This window comes from Rattus norvegicus, chromosome 5 (assembly GCF_021556685.1).
Source record: "Rattus norvegicus strain SHRSP/BbbUtx chromosome 5, alternate assembly SHRSP_T2T, whole genome shotgun sequence".
In the NCBI taxonomy this organism is placed as follows: domain Eukaryota; kingdom Metazoa; phylum Chordata; class Mammalia; order Rodentia; family Muridae; genus Rattus; species Rattus norvegicus.
This window is the reverse complement of record NC_141538.1, coordinates 78,879,049-78,895,799: the sequence shown is the minus strand read 5'-3', so window position 1 is coordinate 78,895,799 and position 16,751 is coordinate 78,879,049. Positions and strand designations below refer to the sequence as shown.

Here is a 16,751-nt window from a genome sequence, read left to right as displayed (position 1 = left end):
CTGCATTTCCTTTAGATAGGAACAAACAACACTATGTCAGTATTTTTGAGATGGGTGGTTAGTCCCATCCCTCAACATGGGGCTCTATATATACCCCATATAATTATATGTGTGAGTTTTATGTGTGTGAGTGCTTTTCTGCATATACATGTGCACAGCATGGCATTCCAGATGCTCTTAGAGGGCAGAAGAAGATGTTGGATCCCTTGGAACTCCAGTTACAGATGGCTGTGAGTCTCCATGCTGCTGATAAACTAAACCCAGGTCCTCTGCAAGACCAGCGAGTAGTTTTAACCACTGAGTCATCTCTCCAGTCTCTGAATGGAATTCATACTAGTGAACTTTTTCTGTGTTATTCCCCAAATAATGGAGAACGTAGTTAGTATTTTATCATTAAATACAAAGCTGTAAATAAAAAAATAAAATTCTTATCAGATTAAAGAAGTTCTCTTTTTAACCGTATTCAACATGGATAATTTATTCCTGTCTTATTAACCTGGGTACCTTTTAAAAATTTGTTGAAATATTACAGATTTAACTTTTTTTAAATCCTGCTAGTATGATTAAATACATTTAAAATGTACTTAAATGTTAAATTTTAACATTTTAAATGTTAAACTGATTTTAAATGTTAAACTAACTTTTCAAACATTTTTGAAATAAGCCCTCCTTTAGCACATGATGTATTATTTTTATGTAACATGTCTTTGCTTTGCTATTTGACTTACAATTTTTACTTGCCTTTGTGTTCAAGTAACCTACACTTTATTATATATACACATAATATGTATTAATTATATGATTATGATTTTATATAGTACATGTTATATATGATTTTATATAGTACATGTACTTTACTGCCACGCTTGACAAGCTTGGATTTGACAGTTTGATCCCTGAGCACACATGGTAGGAAGAGAAAACCAATTCTAGCAACTTGCCTTTGGACTTCCAATAAATGTACTCTTTTGTCTGTTGGCACATGGGATTTTAACTCTCAGGCTGGCCTTAGTTTTCTTTTGGTGGTGGTAGATGGAGGTGTTAACATCCAGTATAGGACTCCTATTGCCTGTGAGATTCTACATTTAATCTTAGCTGAAACGTGTTCTGAAACTAAAAATGTGGCTAAGTTTCTAATTTATATTATTAACACTGAACCAGAGTTGCTGTTGAAGCAATGACTTTGGTTTTAGGACATCTTGCTCTAGTCACAACCTCTTCAAACAGTTTGCACTCACTGTGGAGTGCCATGACAGTGGCCATGACAGTACTTGGTGATTTTTAGATGATCCTACCTGTGTTGCTGCTATCCCCACTCAGAGCATGAGTGAGGTCATTTTTCCTTGTGCTTTAACAAAAACTGCTAGGCAGGAATCTGTGCACATTTAAAGCTTGTGATTGGTGGAACTGGAATCTGTGTACAACTTTGCTCTGACAGTTTCATTGGGCCAGTCTGAGGCTTCCCTTCTATGTACAACTACCCCCTGGGTTGCAACTTTTGGCTCCCGTAAAATTTAGTGTCTGTCTCTGTCTTTGCCTTTGTCTCTGTTTCTTCCTCTTTCCCCCTTCCTCTTCCCACCTCACTTTCCTTCCCTCTCTTTCTTCTCCTTCCCCCTTCCCTCTTCTTTTCCCTTCTGCCCCCCTTCCTTTTTTCTTTCTTGCCTTCCTTCTTAGAGCTCATGTAGTGCTGGAATTACAGGTATGTGACACTATGTTAGCTATTAGATGTGATTGTTTTATGTTAGATAATATTCTGTAATGGTTAATATTGTCAACTTGATAGAATTTATAATCCATCACCGGGGAGACAAATCTCTGGATGTAGCTATGAAGGAGTTTCTAGATTAGGTTAAAGTGGAAAGAAGACAGATCCTAAGTTCAGATAGCACCATTTCATGAACTAGGGTCCTGAGCTAAATAAAAACGAGAGAGGCCTGGAGAAATGGCTCAGTAGTTAAGCAGAGAACTGAATTTGAATCCTAGCACCCATCATGGCAGACTCACAACCACCAGCTCTGGGATCTGATACCCTCTTCTGGCCTCTATGGTCAATCATACTATATGTGTGGGCATGTGCATGCATGTACACACAAAATTTAAAAACATAAAAGTATTGTTTTTAAAGGAGAAAGTGAGCCGAGTACCAGCTTTCATTAGTCTTTGTTTCCTGAATAGGAATTCAATCTGACCAGTTTCATTGTATTCTTAATACCATGTCTTTCCTGTGCTGATAGATTGTGTTCCCATACTGAGATCCAAAATAAACTTTTCCTTTCCAAGCTAATTTTTGTCACTTATTAAATCATAGCAATGAGAAAAAAAAAGTCCTTTTCAATTCTGTGAATATAGTAAGGGTTTTTCCCCCCCTTTTCTTTTCTTTCTTTTTTTGATACTGGAGTTTGAACCTAGGTTTTTGTACATAGTAAGTATATACTGTGCCCTAGACTAAACCTGCAGCCCTCTAAATCTTTCCGTCTCTGTCAGCCTCTTTTCTTCATCTCTTCCCATCCATCTATCCATCCTCCTTTCTTTAAACAGGGTCTAATTGTGTATTTCAGGTTAGCCTTGGGCTGTTTCTTCTTTTACCTCAGCCAGCCCTTTGAGTGCTGAAGTTCTATGCTCTATCTTGCTTGGCCCACATCTGTTTTTAATCACATTTCAAAACACATTTTCCCCTTCTGGGCTCTGTGAGAGTTTCTAATAATTATGTGCTTGTGCTTTACATATTTTATGTTTTATTTCACAATGAATAAATCTTAAAGACTCCAGAAACAATTTAATTTCCTACATTTCTCCATATGCTAAAGGAGCATTTTAGATAGATTTTAAAGACTTGAATACAGAAAGCAAAATCATAAGGCATATGAAAATATAGAAAAATATATATCTTAGGTCTCTCCAAGGCTACTACTAGGTTCAGTACTTCAGAGTCTAGGAGGACTCAGAACACTGAACAGATATTTGTACTCTTAGATTTATTACAGTGAAACCCCCAAAGGGAAAAATGTATGGAGTGAGTCTGGAGGAAACCATGTGCAAGCTTCCAAGACTCCTTTGCTGGCAGTCACACAAAACAGGCTTTAATGCCTAATTCCTCTCCCATTGAGTTGATGAGCTATGACATGAGTGAAATGGTGTCTACTAGGGATAGTCATCACAGACTCAGTGTCATTCTTGTCATTTGGAACTGGTCACATTGACACTATTTGCCCAATGTAACAGAATTCTCCAAGAAGTAGAATAGTGTTTAGCATAAAGTATATTGTTTGTATAAACAATTCAGACATGGTGACCATTCTTACCTGAATGGTGAGAATGCTCTTGTCCATGTTTCCAGATGTCAGTTCTACTGTGCTTTTCTCTATACATTGTAATTTTTAAAACAATGATCTTGGCATGATAAACAAAATTTTAGGCATGGCTAGAAGAAACTAAATATAGCCATAAAGCAAAGTAATGGTAAATTGAACTGTATTTAGACACTGAGAAAAGAAAAAAGACATCTGGAAAAGAAAAAAAAAAGCTTTATAAAGGGTCAGAAGGGAAACTAAAAAGTGGTTTACTATATGGGGAAAAAGTGTTAAATTTTACTTGGCAAATATGTAAAAAGCTCTTATAAAGGCCAGCAAGATGGCTTAGTGGATAAACTTGCTTGCTGTTCAAGCTTGCTGATAGCATTTTGATCCCTAGATCAAAAAGGTAGAAGGAGAAAACTGACTCCACATATGCACTGTGGCACAGCTTTTCCTCCCTATCTTTACCTCTTCTTCCCTCCCTCCTGTCTTCTCTTCCACCCCTTACTCTCTCACACACAGTAGTGATAGCAAATACAATTAAAAACCTTTTATAAATAATCAGTAAACTGAGCAGTGGGTTTGTTTATCTATACTCCCCATATGTAGGAAGCTGAGACTGGAGGATCACAATTTCATTGCTTGCTTAAGGCATATTGTAAGTTTTGAAATACATATCTTATATGCTATGTGTAAAATCTGAAAAGAGATTTATCATTCTAAAGGCCTAAGATAAAAATTTATGTAAATTGAGGCCTAAGATAAAAATTTATGTAAATTGAATGCCAGCAGCAAACCACTGAACTGAGAATAGGACCCCTGTTGAAGGAATCAGAGAAAGAACTGGAAGAGCTTGAAGGGGCTCGAGACCCCATATGTACAACAATGCCAAGCAACCAGAGCTTCCAGGGACTAAGCCACTACCTAAAGACTATACATGAACTGACCCTGGACTCTGACCTCATAGGTAGCAATGAATATCCTAGTAAGAGCACCAGTGGAAGGGGAAGCCCTGGGTCCTGCTAAGACTGAACCCCCAGTGAACTAGACTGTTGGGGGAGGGCGGGGAGGGTTGGGAGGGGAACACCCGTAAGGAAGGGGAGGGGGGAGGGAGATGTTTGCCCGGAAACCGGGAAAGGGAATAACACTCGAAATGTATATAAGAAATACTCAAGTTAATAAAAAAAATTTATGTAAATTAAAAGAGGAAAGGGAGGCCAGGTTTGGTAGCGTACACCTTTAGTCCCAGCTCTTAGAAGGCAGAGATAGGCAGTTATTTGTGGGTTCAAGGCCTGCCTGGCCTGCAGAGATCCAGGATGGTCAGGGCTCTGTAGAGTCTCTGTCTATAAACAAAACAAAAGAGAGCCTGTCTCAAAACAATAACAAGGGAAAGGCAAAGTATAAATTAATGTTATGTTCTAGTTTTGAGATTATGTAATATTAACATATGAATAAAAATAGCTGTCAAAAATGTTTCCTGTATTTGAACTGGGGACATATGAGCCTCCTTCAGTGAAATGCTTGCTGTACAAGCAGGAAGACTTGGTAGAGATCCTCCAGCATCCTCACAAAAGCCAGAGGGTGGCATGTAGTTGTAATCAAAGTGGTGGGTCACTTCTGGGGCTTACTGATCAGCTCAGTTCACTGAATTGATGAGTTTCAGATTCAGTGAGAGATTTTTGTCTCAAAAAATGAAATGGAGAGTAGTGGAGGAAGAGAACTGTTATTGACCTCTGACTTCCTCATACAGTGGGTCTGCACATGGATACAACCCCCCCCCCATTGAATCAATTACTTTTCCTGTTGCTATAATAAAATTTGTAACAAAAGCAACTTAATGAAGGAAGAAAGCACACAGGCACACAGGAATTTCAGCTAGCTGGCCACATTGTACCTACAGTTGGGAAGTAGAAGTGAGTGGCCATATTTAATTCACTTTCTCCTTTTTCAACTCAGGATCTCAGTCCATAGAATGGTACTGCCTGCATGAAGGATGGGTCTTCTCATCCATGTAACTGAATTTAGAAGCTTTTTTATTGATGCATTCAGACTTTTGTCTCTCAGGTGATTCTAGATTTTGTCAAGTAGACAGTATTATCTCTTTTTCTCTCACATTCTCACTAACTCTCTTCCCCCTCCTATCCCTCCACATTTAGCTGATTGTTTAAAGGGAAATATTAATGTTTAAAGGGAAATAATAGTGTCTCCAACTTTTTGATAAGCAAAACAGTGGGAGTTTTGAGTAGAAAAATATGAAAAGATGGAGCTTTCTCCTGTTTCACATTCTGTTTATCATCTGTTAGAATCTACTGTGATAATTAGGAGAATATCACTTAGCACTAACAGCTTATGAAAGAAAGATAGATGTGAGTTTTAGATTCCCTTTGAATCTTCAGAACATAAGGTTCTATCTCTTCCTAATTTTGAAAAGGTCCTTTTGTTGCTATAACAGAATACTTTAGATAATTTATAATGAAATGCCTTTCATTTTCTTGCTTTTTTTTTTTTTTTTTTTTTTGTCCCTCTTCTTGAGACGGAACCTTACATATCTTAGGCTAACCTTGAACTTGTTATATAGCTAAGGATGTCCTTGAAATTAAAATACTATTGCTCACACCCCCTAAGAGACATCATGTTTGATAAAATGTAGTACTGAACTTTTTACCAGTGGATCCATACACATCCTCTCACCCCAGTATTTCTGTTCTTTCTGAAAGCTGGAAGTCCACATTGAGAGGCTTTCAAATGTTGAGGTTCTTTTTTTTCCTTTTTTTTTTTTTTATGTCATACCATGTGGAAGAATAAAAGTACAAGAGGGTCACAATCTTAGGAAGAAAAATACCTGTATGTCCTCATATGTGGATCCTCATGTGTGGATCCTAGGTGTGTGCATGTGTGTTTAGGGATGCACTTATACCACATAATCACATATATGGAGGTCAGAAGACAACTTGCAGGAATTCTCTCCTTCCACCTTGTGATCCTGGGAATCAGCTCAGGTACAGGCTTGGCAGCAAGTACCTTACCCTAGGAGCCATTTCTCGGTACCCTGCTCCCCTCTTTAAGATAGACTCTTGGTATGAGTAGGGCAGCCTTGAACTTCTTAGCATCCTGACTCAGCCTTCATCATGCTAGGATTGCAGGACTAGGTTAACCACACCCAGCTTGATTAGCTTGTACTTAAAAGAACATTGTTTCTAAAAGATGACCTGAGTAGTTATACATTGATCCTTTCTCAATTGAATGTGGAACATTTAACTGCCTGCTTGAGAAGTAATAAATACCCTTGTATGATGTTTGGTAATTTTTATATTATCACATTGCATTACAAATGATTATATGAAAAATAACTATAATATATGTCCCTTTTTAACTTTGTCATAGATTTTTCTAGGTTAATTTTAAGAAAATCTAACTTTTTGTCTTGTCTGTAAACAGTTTTTTCCTGCCTAGGAGCTGTAGTACACTGAAGAATATGCTTTTTACTTGGACCTTTCACAGATGTAGTGGCTGAATTCACCATTTCTAAGGAGCAAGTTCTAGGACAGCCAAGGCTACACAGAGAAATCCTGTCTTGAAAAGCAAAAAAAAAAAAACAAAAAAAAACAAAACAAAAAAAAAAAAAAACAAAAACCCCAAAAATTTCTTTTACAATAACATTCAGTGTTTATTAAGTAGAATCATCTTGTCAAGTATTCCCAGAGTTTACCTGCTTCACTTTCTTTGTTCTAGTTTCCTTTCTTAAACTAAACTTGAACTTTACTTGGGATTTTATTAGGCTTTTAAAAACATTTTATAGATTATTTGTGAGTTTCATATCATGTGCCCCATCCTGCTCATCTTCTTATCCCCTCATATCTGCCCTTCACCCTTGCAAAACTCCCCCCACCCCAAAAATAAAACACATACTTAGTTGTGTTCACATGCACGTGTGCTCACACTCCACCACCACCACCACCACCACCACCACCACCACCACCACCACCACCACCACCACCACCACCACCACCACCACCACCGAAACCCCAGAGCACAGAAAACATCTCTTGGTGGAAGCTGTAGTATGTCAACAGTGTGGCCCACTGTACATGCCTGTGTCCACACATTGTAAATATCTTTTGCAATGAGTCATTGGTCTGGTCAAGGTCTCTGGCTTCTGTGTCAGCATCAATATTGGATCCTCATTGAGACTCCTCCTGGTTATACTGTTGTTGCCCTGTGTCATGGAGATCCTGCAGCTTTGGAACAGCAAGACTGGGCCTTTCACCAGTCCCAACCATTCTCAGATGGTATAGATTTTGGGGTGGGCAATTCTAATATTATTATTATTGAATGTCTTTTGTTTCCCAGTATCCTGTTCAAGACTGCATTTAATAGTTAACCCTAGCCTCTCTGGGGCAGTATCTTAGTTTGCCTCCCCCAACCCCCTACCTTTTCACGATCTTGGCAGTATTGAGGAGTACTGATCAGGTACCCTATAGAGTGTCTTCCAGTTTGGATTTTCTGATGTTTTACCAGCAAATAGACTTGGATGGTGGGTTGTTGAATGAATACAAGAGTGCTAAAATGTCTGTCTCGTTACATCCCATCCTGCACACATTATATGATATGACTGCTGAGAAAAATGGCTTTTCTTGGGCGAGAGTATTTTTCCATTGTAAAGTTAATATATTTCCTTCTGTTCTAAGTAGAAACTAAATCCAGGGTACCCTGAAAAGAGAAAGAGGACAGGGATGAAGTATACTTCCTTTAGGAATATATTATTTTGAGTTCTTCCATAAGAAAGATTTACCTTTTTTCTTTAGTTTGTTGACATCAATAAAGACCTATGTGGGTTTTCTAATTTGGCTTTTTAACCCAGCCCTATACAATTTATTGTTTTCTGTTAGTTGATCTAGTATTGGCTAGCAGGAGTTCTTTCAGGTAGATTTCAGTACCTTTTTGACATTTTCATCTCTAGTACTATAAGATGTTCCAGGCTTCTTTTTAAGTCTTTTTTTCCTGTCCTAAGCTCTAGAATTATTTTCCCAAGAAGTCTATCTCCTTCTATTATATTTAAATTATATTTAAATTATATTTAAATATATTTAATTATATTTAAAATAAGATTCATGTTGGATACAGGGCTTGTATGTTTCTCTGTGTGTGTTGCTGCTGCTGTTCTTTCAGGGCTCACTGATTGATAGATCTATCTACTTTCTTTCACAGATGGAATATTTGAGGCAAACAAAAAAGTAATTCTTGGGGCTGGAGAGAAGGTTTTGTAGTTAAGAGCACTGTTCTTCCTAGCATCTATATGGCAGCTTACAACTGTCTGTAACTCCAGTTCCAGGGGACCTGATACCCTCACACAGACATACATACATATAAAATACCAATACATATAAAATAAAAAAGTAATTTTTAGTATCTGTTATAAAACTTAGCTAGTTATCAGTCAGTGGGTAGTCTGAGTTTCATTTATATGATTCCTGATGCCTGTCTTTTGGCTAACATTATTTGAAGTAAGTTTCAGTAACTGTATTAGCTCATCTGAATATTTTTTCATTTTTATCACTAAGTAGTAAAAATTTTCAAAAATAAATTTTAAAATTGAGGTATAGTTGGCATGATGCACTGATCAAGAGATAACATTTTTTCAGCTCATTCCTACTGATAATTTTTTTTTTACACACTGATTTGTGGTGTGTGTGTGTCTTTGTGTGTGGGTATTGTGTGGTGTAGTATTTGCCCACGTGTATTTTTGTAGTTATGTACCCTCATGCACAGGGAGCCCAACTCTATTAACTCCATACTTATTCACTTGAGATAAGGTTGCTTATCAGCAAGCCCCAGTAATCCTTTTGTGTCTGCTAGTTCACTTATAGGGTTATAGGTGTGCATGTGACTATACCCAGGTGTTTGCCTGGTGGTTTGAACTCATATCTTCATCCAAGAGCTTTTACTTGCTGAGACATCCCTATCTCTTTTTCAGACAGTTATCTTGTTAATACAGATAAGCCTGACCTTAAATGTAGAGTGATCCTCCTGCCTCAGCCTTTCAAATGCTGAGTTACATTACAGTCAAGCACCACTGTGCTCAGTGCTTCTTACAGTTTTTATAAGAGCCTTTGAGAAATAAATATCTCATTATGGTACTTTTTTTTCAGTGCTGAGGTTCAAACCTATGACCTCATAAATGCCTAGTATTTAAAAAATTAGCAGTAATTTGCAATCAGGTATTTGGCATTTGTGTGAATTCTCTTCTTCATCACCTTCCCCTCTGTCCTATATAGTACATAGGTCAAAGATATATGGTGGCTTGTTTAATAATTACTATCTACATTCTGTTGAACATACCCCCATGGTCTTGTCTAACATGGTTCTCACTATGGCTTTCCTGTGGGATACTTGTCTCTGATTTTCTAGTTCAGTCCCACCATAGCAGTGGTCATTGGTTTTGTCTTTGGAGAAACTTCATCAGTTTGTCCCTGAATCTGGTCAAAGTTCCTCTGTTGTGTTCTAGCCAGGTTTATAAGATTACTTAAAAAACAAAACAAAACAAAACACTTTTTTCTTAGTAACTGACTCCTTCAGAAAGACTAACTGAATTACTCTGGATTATTCTCCTTTCTAGAGATTAAATGTCTAAAAACAGTTGTACATGGTTAGCTAATAGACCCTTTTTTTAGCAGTACAGTCACAATCATATGTCTGTGGGGCTAGTCTGCTTCAAATTCTTGACTGAAGGATCTGCAGTACAGAAAAAAGAAATAAGCTATAAAAATAGGCTTGTTTATGTTTGGTTTGCCAAATTTTCTTGTTTTCTTTTATATTATAGATCAGCTCGAACGGGTCTTTTTACGACTTGGCCATGCTGAAACAGATGAACAGTTACAAAATATTATATCTAAATTTCTTCCTCCTGTTTTGCTCAAACTGTCCAGCACCCAAGAAGGAGTACGGAAAAAAGTAAGCATGTTGGGGACCCTTTAGGGAAATAAATGATGAATAAGTGAATATATATATATATATATATATACATATATATATATATATACATATATATATATATATATATATATATATATATATATATCTCATGAAGTGAGTTTTTTATTTTCATGTTGGAATGTAGGTTCATGATCCTAATTAAAGCTTTCCAAATGTATGGTAAGTCCAAGAATTAGCTTTCATAATGAAAGAGCTTAAATGCCTACCTAGTACAGCTGCCTTCACTACTTACTGCACTTGTTACCAGTGTCAGGTAATTTAATCAGGATAATTATCTGGACTGATTGAAAACTGAATATGAAAGCCAGTTTAGAAAGGGGAAATATTCTTTAATCATTAGTTGATGGTGAATATATCCTTAAATAAAGGTAAAGATAACCAAATAAGCTTTTTGAAAGCAAACTATTCATAAATAAGACTTAGACTTTACATCTTCAAAATACTGTTTCAAAAAGCTATATAATTATAATATCACTATTTATTTTTAAATTATTCTGTTTGGAGCACTTTCCCCTTTAGTTTGTAACATAGTTTATTATTTCTTTTCCAGTATATTTGTGACAGACCTTCTGGTCTTGCAGCTGTCATCGGGTTTCTTCCCTTGGGATACTATAATTGGTTGACATTGACTTGAATGTCTACCCTAAGAGACTCTGATTTGCTTTCAATGGGAAGAGTATCTCCCAGAATGTCTTTGTTGCAGGAAAAGATGGACAGTCTTGACATATACTTGTTATTTTTATTTGCTGTTAATCCTTATTTGCTGAGGTAGAGTGTGATTGATTGGTCATGCCATTTTCCTATTTAAAGCCCTTCAGTGGATTTTTCTTGCTTTTAGGGTATCAAAGGCCTTTTACAAATTGATCTTTACTTATTGTTGTTAGTCTGGTTATTTACTGAATTAGGATTTATGGTATATGCTATATTTGCTTTCCTCTTGCTGAGACAAAATATATAACAAAAGCTAGTTAAGGAAGGAAGAACTTATTTTGGCTCAGAGTTTAAGAAAGGATGATTAGAAGACATAGTAGCAAGAATATGAAGAATATGAAGGCAAATGCTCATATTATATCCACTCAGTAAGAAGAGAGTGGGTGGAAAGTGTGGCCTGTCTATAAAGCCAGAAGATCTGCTCCGCAGTGACCAACTTCTCTTAGTGAGATGTCCTATCCTCAAATGGTTTTATTTTTCAAAATAGCATCACCAACTGGGTACCAAGGAATAAAATATATGGGCTCATGGGAGCACATTTTACTTTTGCTGAGAGGGAAGAAGAAAGGAGAAGATGAAAGAACAGGAGGCCGTGGTTATGGTAGATGGAGTTCTCTTGGTTGACAAGGAGATCCACCAGATTAAGAAATGGTGGACTGAATGTGATTTCCCTGGAACTAAAGAGGTCACAGTGGATGACAGAATGAGGGATTGGAGGAAACAGGATTCTAGGGCACTGATTTGAAAGGGTGTTAGCGATATCTTTACTTGGCTGCTGGAGATTTAGAGTGGAAGCCCAGAGGAAGTAGCCAGAGAACCATTTAGACTGAGTATTTTTAGTAGATTGTAAAACAAACAAACAAACAAACAAAAAAACCCCTAAAAACTCAAACTTGTTTATATAAGATATTTTTATTTCTTTGTATTTGATCTTTTTTTTAGGGTAGAAAATCATCTATTCCTAATCATTACTAATTTTTGGTTATATACCGTTCAATTCTGTTGTACTATTTATCCTATTATCTTTTCAAATGGAGACTTTTATTCTTGTTCTTAGGTTTCTTTTTGTATGTATGTATGCATGTTTATGTGTGTGTGTTTGTGTGTATGTGTTTACATGCTTGTATATGCATGTGATTACATGCTTGTATGTGCATGTGATCACACATATGTAATAGCTAGAGATTGATGTTGGGTGTCTCTCCTAGTTGTATACCACTTTTTAAATATGCTTAAAGATTTTTAAATTTTCATTTTGTTTGCAAGGATGTTTTACCTACATGAATGAATGTCTATGTACCATGTGGATGCCTGGTGCCCACTGAGGCTAGAAGAGGGCATCAGATCCCCTAGAACTGGAGTTACAGATGGTTGTGAGCCTCTAAGTGGGTTCTGGGAATTGAATCTGGGTCATCTAAAAGAGCAGCTTATAGCTCCCATGCCAACTTCCCATTCCTTTCTTATGCTTTGAAGGAGGCCTGATCTCTTACTACACCTGGACCTCTCTGATTTGGCTAGACTGGCTGGCTAGTGAGCCACAGGGAACCTGCTGGCTTCATTTCCCCAGTACAGGCACATGTGGCATCATGTCCAGCTTTTTTCTTTTTTAAAATATGGATTCTGGAAAAAAAATGAATTCTGAGAGGTTGGACTCAGGCCTATGTAGCTAGCATTTTATTGATTGAACTGTCTTCTCAGTTCTTAGCCCTAGTTGTTATTGATTATTTTTTTTTTTTTTACTTATTCTTTAGTGGTGTTAGGTGATTTTTAAGGATAAAGTAAACATACTTCAGTGTTTTGCTAAATTCTATTATAATCCAGATCCTACTTTTATTTACTCTGGATTTACTCTGGATTTCAGAAAGATATAATTTGCTATATTTTTTTAGACCCTGATTCTTTTTAAAATCATTTTTCTCCTTGAAGTTTATTCCTTAGAACTCAGTGTTCCTACTACATTTTCTCAGAAGTACTCCTTGATTTGGCAAACCAAGTATATCTAGAAACAGTAAAATCTTATATTTTACATTGTAATAATCTTGGTATATTGCAAAACATAGATACTGTATTTCTGATTCTGATACATCCCATTAAAAGATGAAGTAGCTACTTCTCACTAAAATAAGTAATATCTAAGAAATGAATTTATTTTTAAGATATGATTGATAATTCCAGTTTTGTCCTTGCTTTAGGTAATGGAACTGCTGGTTCATCTGAATAAACGCATAAAAAGCCGTCCCAAAATACAACTTCCAGTAGAAACACTATTGGTTCAGTACCAGGACCCTGCTGCAGTTTCCTTTGTCACGGTGAGAGTTCTTTTGAAATGTTTTTGTTTTGTTTTGTTTTTATTTTTTTTTATTTTTTTAATTTTTTTTGTTTTTTGGCTTAAGTCAATCTTCTCAATGTTTAGTTGATGCCATCAATGTATATTGGCAAACTTAAAGTTTCATTCTTAGACCATACCTAACTGAAACAGTTCTTTTTAAAAAAAAAAAAAAGGTGTGTTATTTTCTCATGGAGTACTGATTCACAGGTACTACTGCTTCAAAGAAGTTAGAGGAACATGATAATGAATGGCCATTTATTGGGCAAAGAAATGTTGGTGAATAACTGTAAGGTATTTAATATAAAAGAAGAATGACTTTACTTACGTAGAATCTGAACAAGTTGGTCTCAAAGAAATTAAGAGTAGAATAGCGGTTATCAGAAGTTGGGGAAAATTAATTGCTAGGTACTAAGGTTAGAGAACAGGAACTTCTGTTGTTGCTCAGTTAGAATGACTGTAGGTAATCAATACTTTACATAGAGGTGCCCAGGATGATGATGGGACTTGTAGTTCCTTTGACTTGTTCGGTTTTTTTTCGCTTGAGCTCAGAAGTTTAGGAACAGCCGGAACAAGTTATGGAATGCTCTTCTTGAACAGCAAAAGTAACTCACAGAAAGCTATAAAAAAAGGCTCTCAAGGTTTCGCCTTAATGAAATGATTAATATTTAAGGGTATGTTTAACCTAATGGATTAATGGATAAAATGTATACATAAATTTAAGTGTCACATGGTACTCTATAATGTGTATACTTTTTAAAAAAATTGCAGTACAGGAGATTAAGTCAAGGGACTTTTGTATGTAAGGTAAGCATTCTAACTGAGCTATATCTCAACCCAGTACATATAATTTTTGTTTTTATGTAAATAAGAGTGATTTAGTTCTTAGTTTATGAGGCAAATCTGGAAAGAGAGAAGGGTTATAGAATATAGGCACAGTACAGCGATTCTCTTTCTGATGTGTGTACTCAAAAGATACCCTCTTTTGTAGTGCAGTAAACCTGAGACTGGCAAGTATTCCTCTTCAGTTCATGAAAACAAAGTTTAAAAAATGTTGGTGTTATATGATGACAGATAGTGTTTTTTCCTGGCTCTTGTAAGTTTTCACAGTGGGGCAAAATTTCCCAAATTGTTTTATCAGGAGTCACAAAACTTTTGGGAGGTGCTGTGTTTGTTTTTGACATATAAGTTCCATTATAAGACAGTATCTTTCCTTTAAGCAAATACAAACATTGAAGTCAGTAGCTATGCCAAACAGGAGGCCTTATGAGGCTTGTTCATTTTTGTGAAGAGTCCTTCAGATTAGCAACTATCCTATTTGTAAGTGTGGATTTATACTCATGAGTTTTATTCAGGTGTAAATTTTGCATGGGTTATAGAGTTACTGACCACATGTGCAGCGCCCAGCTTCCCTGGCTTACCTGTCATCCATTGCTGAGTTGTTACTGGATTGAGGAAACCACAGAGTGCTGCAGTTTCTAAAGATGGTTTTAGTAACTGACCTGTGAAATGGAAGCTTGAGATTTATTAGCATGTGATCTCGGATTAATACAGCAAACTGGGAGATCTGATGATACTGTTTGCTATTCAGGTTTAGATAGGCTAAATGGTTTTTCTTCCTAGCAATAGTGATTGCACATGTGACTGCTTTACCTTTCTTACATAAAAAGCTGACTTTAAAACAAACCGTTTGAAGAAGTTGTGCTTAAGTTCTTCCCCTGAGATGAGTCAGTTGGATAAGCTGTAATAAACAGAAGATGATTCTTGTGATGCTTTTGTTACAGCTGTAACTTTCTGTAATTAGACTTTTCTTCCATACTCACTTGCTTTCTCTTACTGCATTAGAATTTTACTATAATTTATGTTAAGATGGGCTATCCTCGCCTGCCAGTGGAAAAACAATGTGAGCTGGCCCCTACGCTTCTTACTGCCATGGAAGGGAAACCTCAGCCACAGCAGGACAGGTATGGCTCCCTCACTTCTCTGCTTCCCATCTGTAAGAGTCATCAACCTGTGCCTTTTGTATACTGGTCACATTTGGTTTTACTTGGCAAATGGAAAGACTTGGGATTAGTTACCTGAAGGATAGTTGAATTTTCTGTGATATTTTAGTTACTGTTTTATTAGTAGCATTATAAAATTCTTCATATGAATAAAAAAATGTGTAAGACTGATGACATTTTTCTAAATTTAACTGCTTCAAACTTTTTTGTTTTTTAAAGTTTATGTGAGGTTAAAAATCTTTTTCTTTGATTTGTTTTTCTTTTCATCTGGAGAGATGGCTTGGTAGTTAAGAGTGCCGTCTGCTCTTTCAGATGATCCAAGTTCAATTCCTATCACTCACATAGTTCTTGCAACTACTTGTTAACTCCAGTTCCAGGGCATCCAGCGTCCTTTTCTGGCTCTGGACACTAGGCTATCTTTGTAGTGTATATACTTGCATGTATGTGAAATACTCATGTATGCATTAAATAACTCAAAAGAACATTTTCCCTTAACATTTCTGTATTGATGGATAAAACATTTCTTAGCAAGTTTGAGAAGCAATAGAGTCTCGTTAATATAGGCACTGGAAAAAATGAAGGCCTTACATGACATCATTTGTATGTGGGCTTAGTGAAGACATCTTAATCTCAGACCTGTCAATGAGAAAGTTTCCAGTTCTGGTTTACTTGTCAGTCAATCAATTGTTTGATAATGGTCTTGGGGATCAAACTCAGGGCCTCACAAGCCTTGCTCAAAAGACTACAGCTGTTTACAATCAGATTAATAATTGAAGCAAATTTTTATTGAAAGAATATGTTGAACTTTACTTATCTTAAATGTAATATGAAGTACCTTCTGGTAAAGTCAAATCTACTTTATACACATTTTTCTAGATTTTTAAAGTGATGAACCATGTTGGCTAAATGCCAATTATCACCAATACTTTGAGATCTTTGTTCATTTGTTGCTTTTTTGTTTTTGTTTTTTGTTTTTTGGTTTTTTTTTTTGTTTGTTTTTTGTGGTTTTGAGACAGGGTTTCTCTCTGTAGTTCTCTGTGTTGTGGAACTTGATCTCTTAGCCAGCCTGATCTCAAATTCCTGAGTGCTGGGATTAAAGGCATGTACTGCCCCCATGCCCAGCTTAATACTTGAGCCTTTTATTTTTATTTATATGTTTTTTTTTTATTAACTTGAGTATTTCTTATATACATTTCGAGTGTTATTCCCTTTCCCGGTTTCCGGGCAGACATCCCCCTCCCCCCTCCCCTTCCTTATGGGTGTTCCCCTCCCAACCCTCCCCCCATTGCCGCCCTCCCCCCATAGACTAGTTCACTGGGGGTTCAGTCTTAGCAGGACCCAGGGCTTCCCCTTCCACTGGTGCTCTTACTAGGATATTCATTGCTACCTATGAGGTCAGAGTCCAGGGTCAGTCCATGTATAGTC

The 16,751-nt window shown here is 36.5% G+C and overlaps 1 protein-coding gene across 8 annotated transcripts in view; it reads left to right on the top strand.

Annotated features, from left to right (window-relative positions):
• Ecpas (Ecm29 proteasome adaptor and scaffold) overlaps positions 1 to 16,751 on the top strand; it is a 111,920-nt gene that overhangs the window by 18,822 nt on the left and 76,347 nt on the right. For all 8 annotated transcript variants that reach the window (NM_001431168.1, NM_001431170.1, NM_001431167.1 and 5 more), the window contains 3 exon segments: positions 10,114 to 10,244; positions 13,190 to 13,306; positions 15,169 to 15,287. In NM_001431168.1, the coding sequence (NP_001418097.1) occupies positions 10,114 to 10,244; positions 13,190 to 13,306; positions 15,169 to 15,287 (367 nt within the window).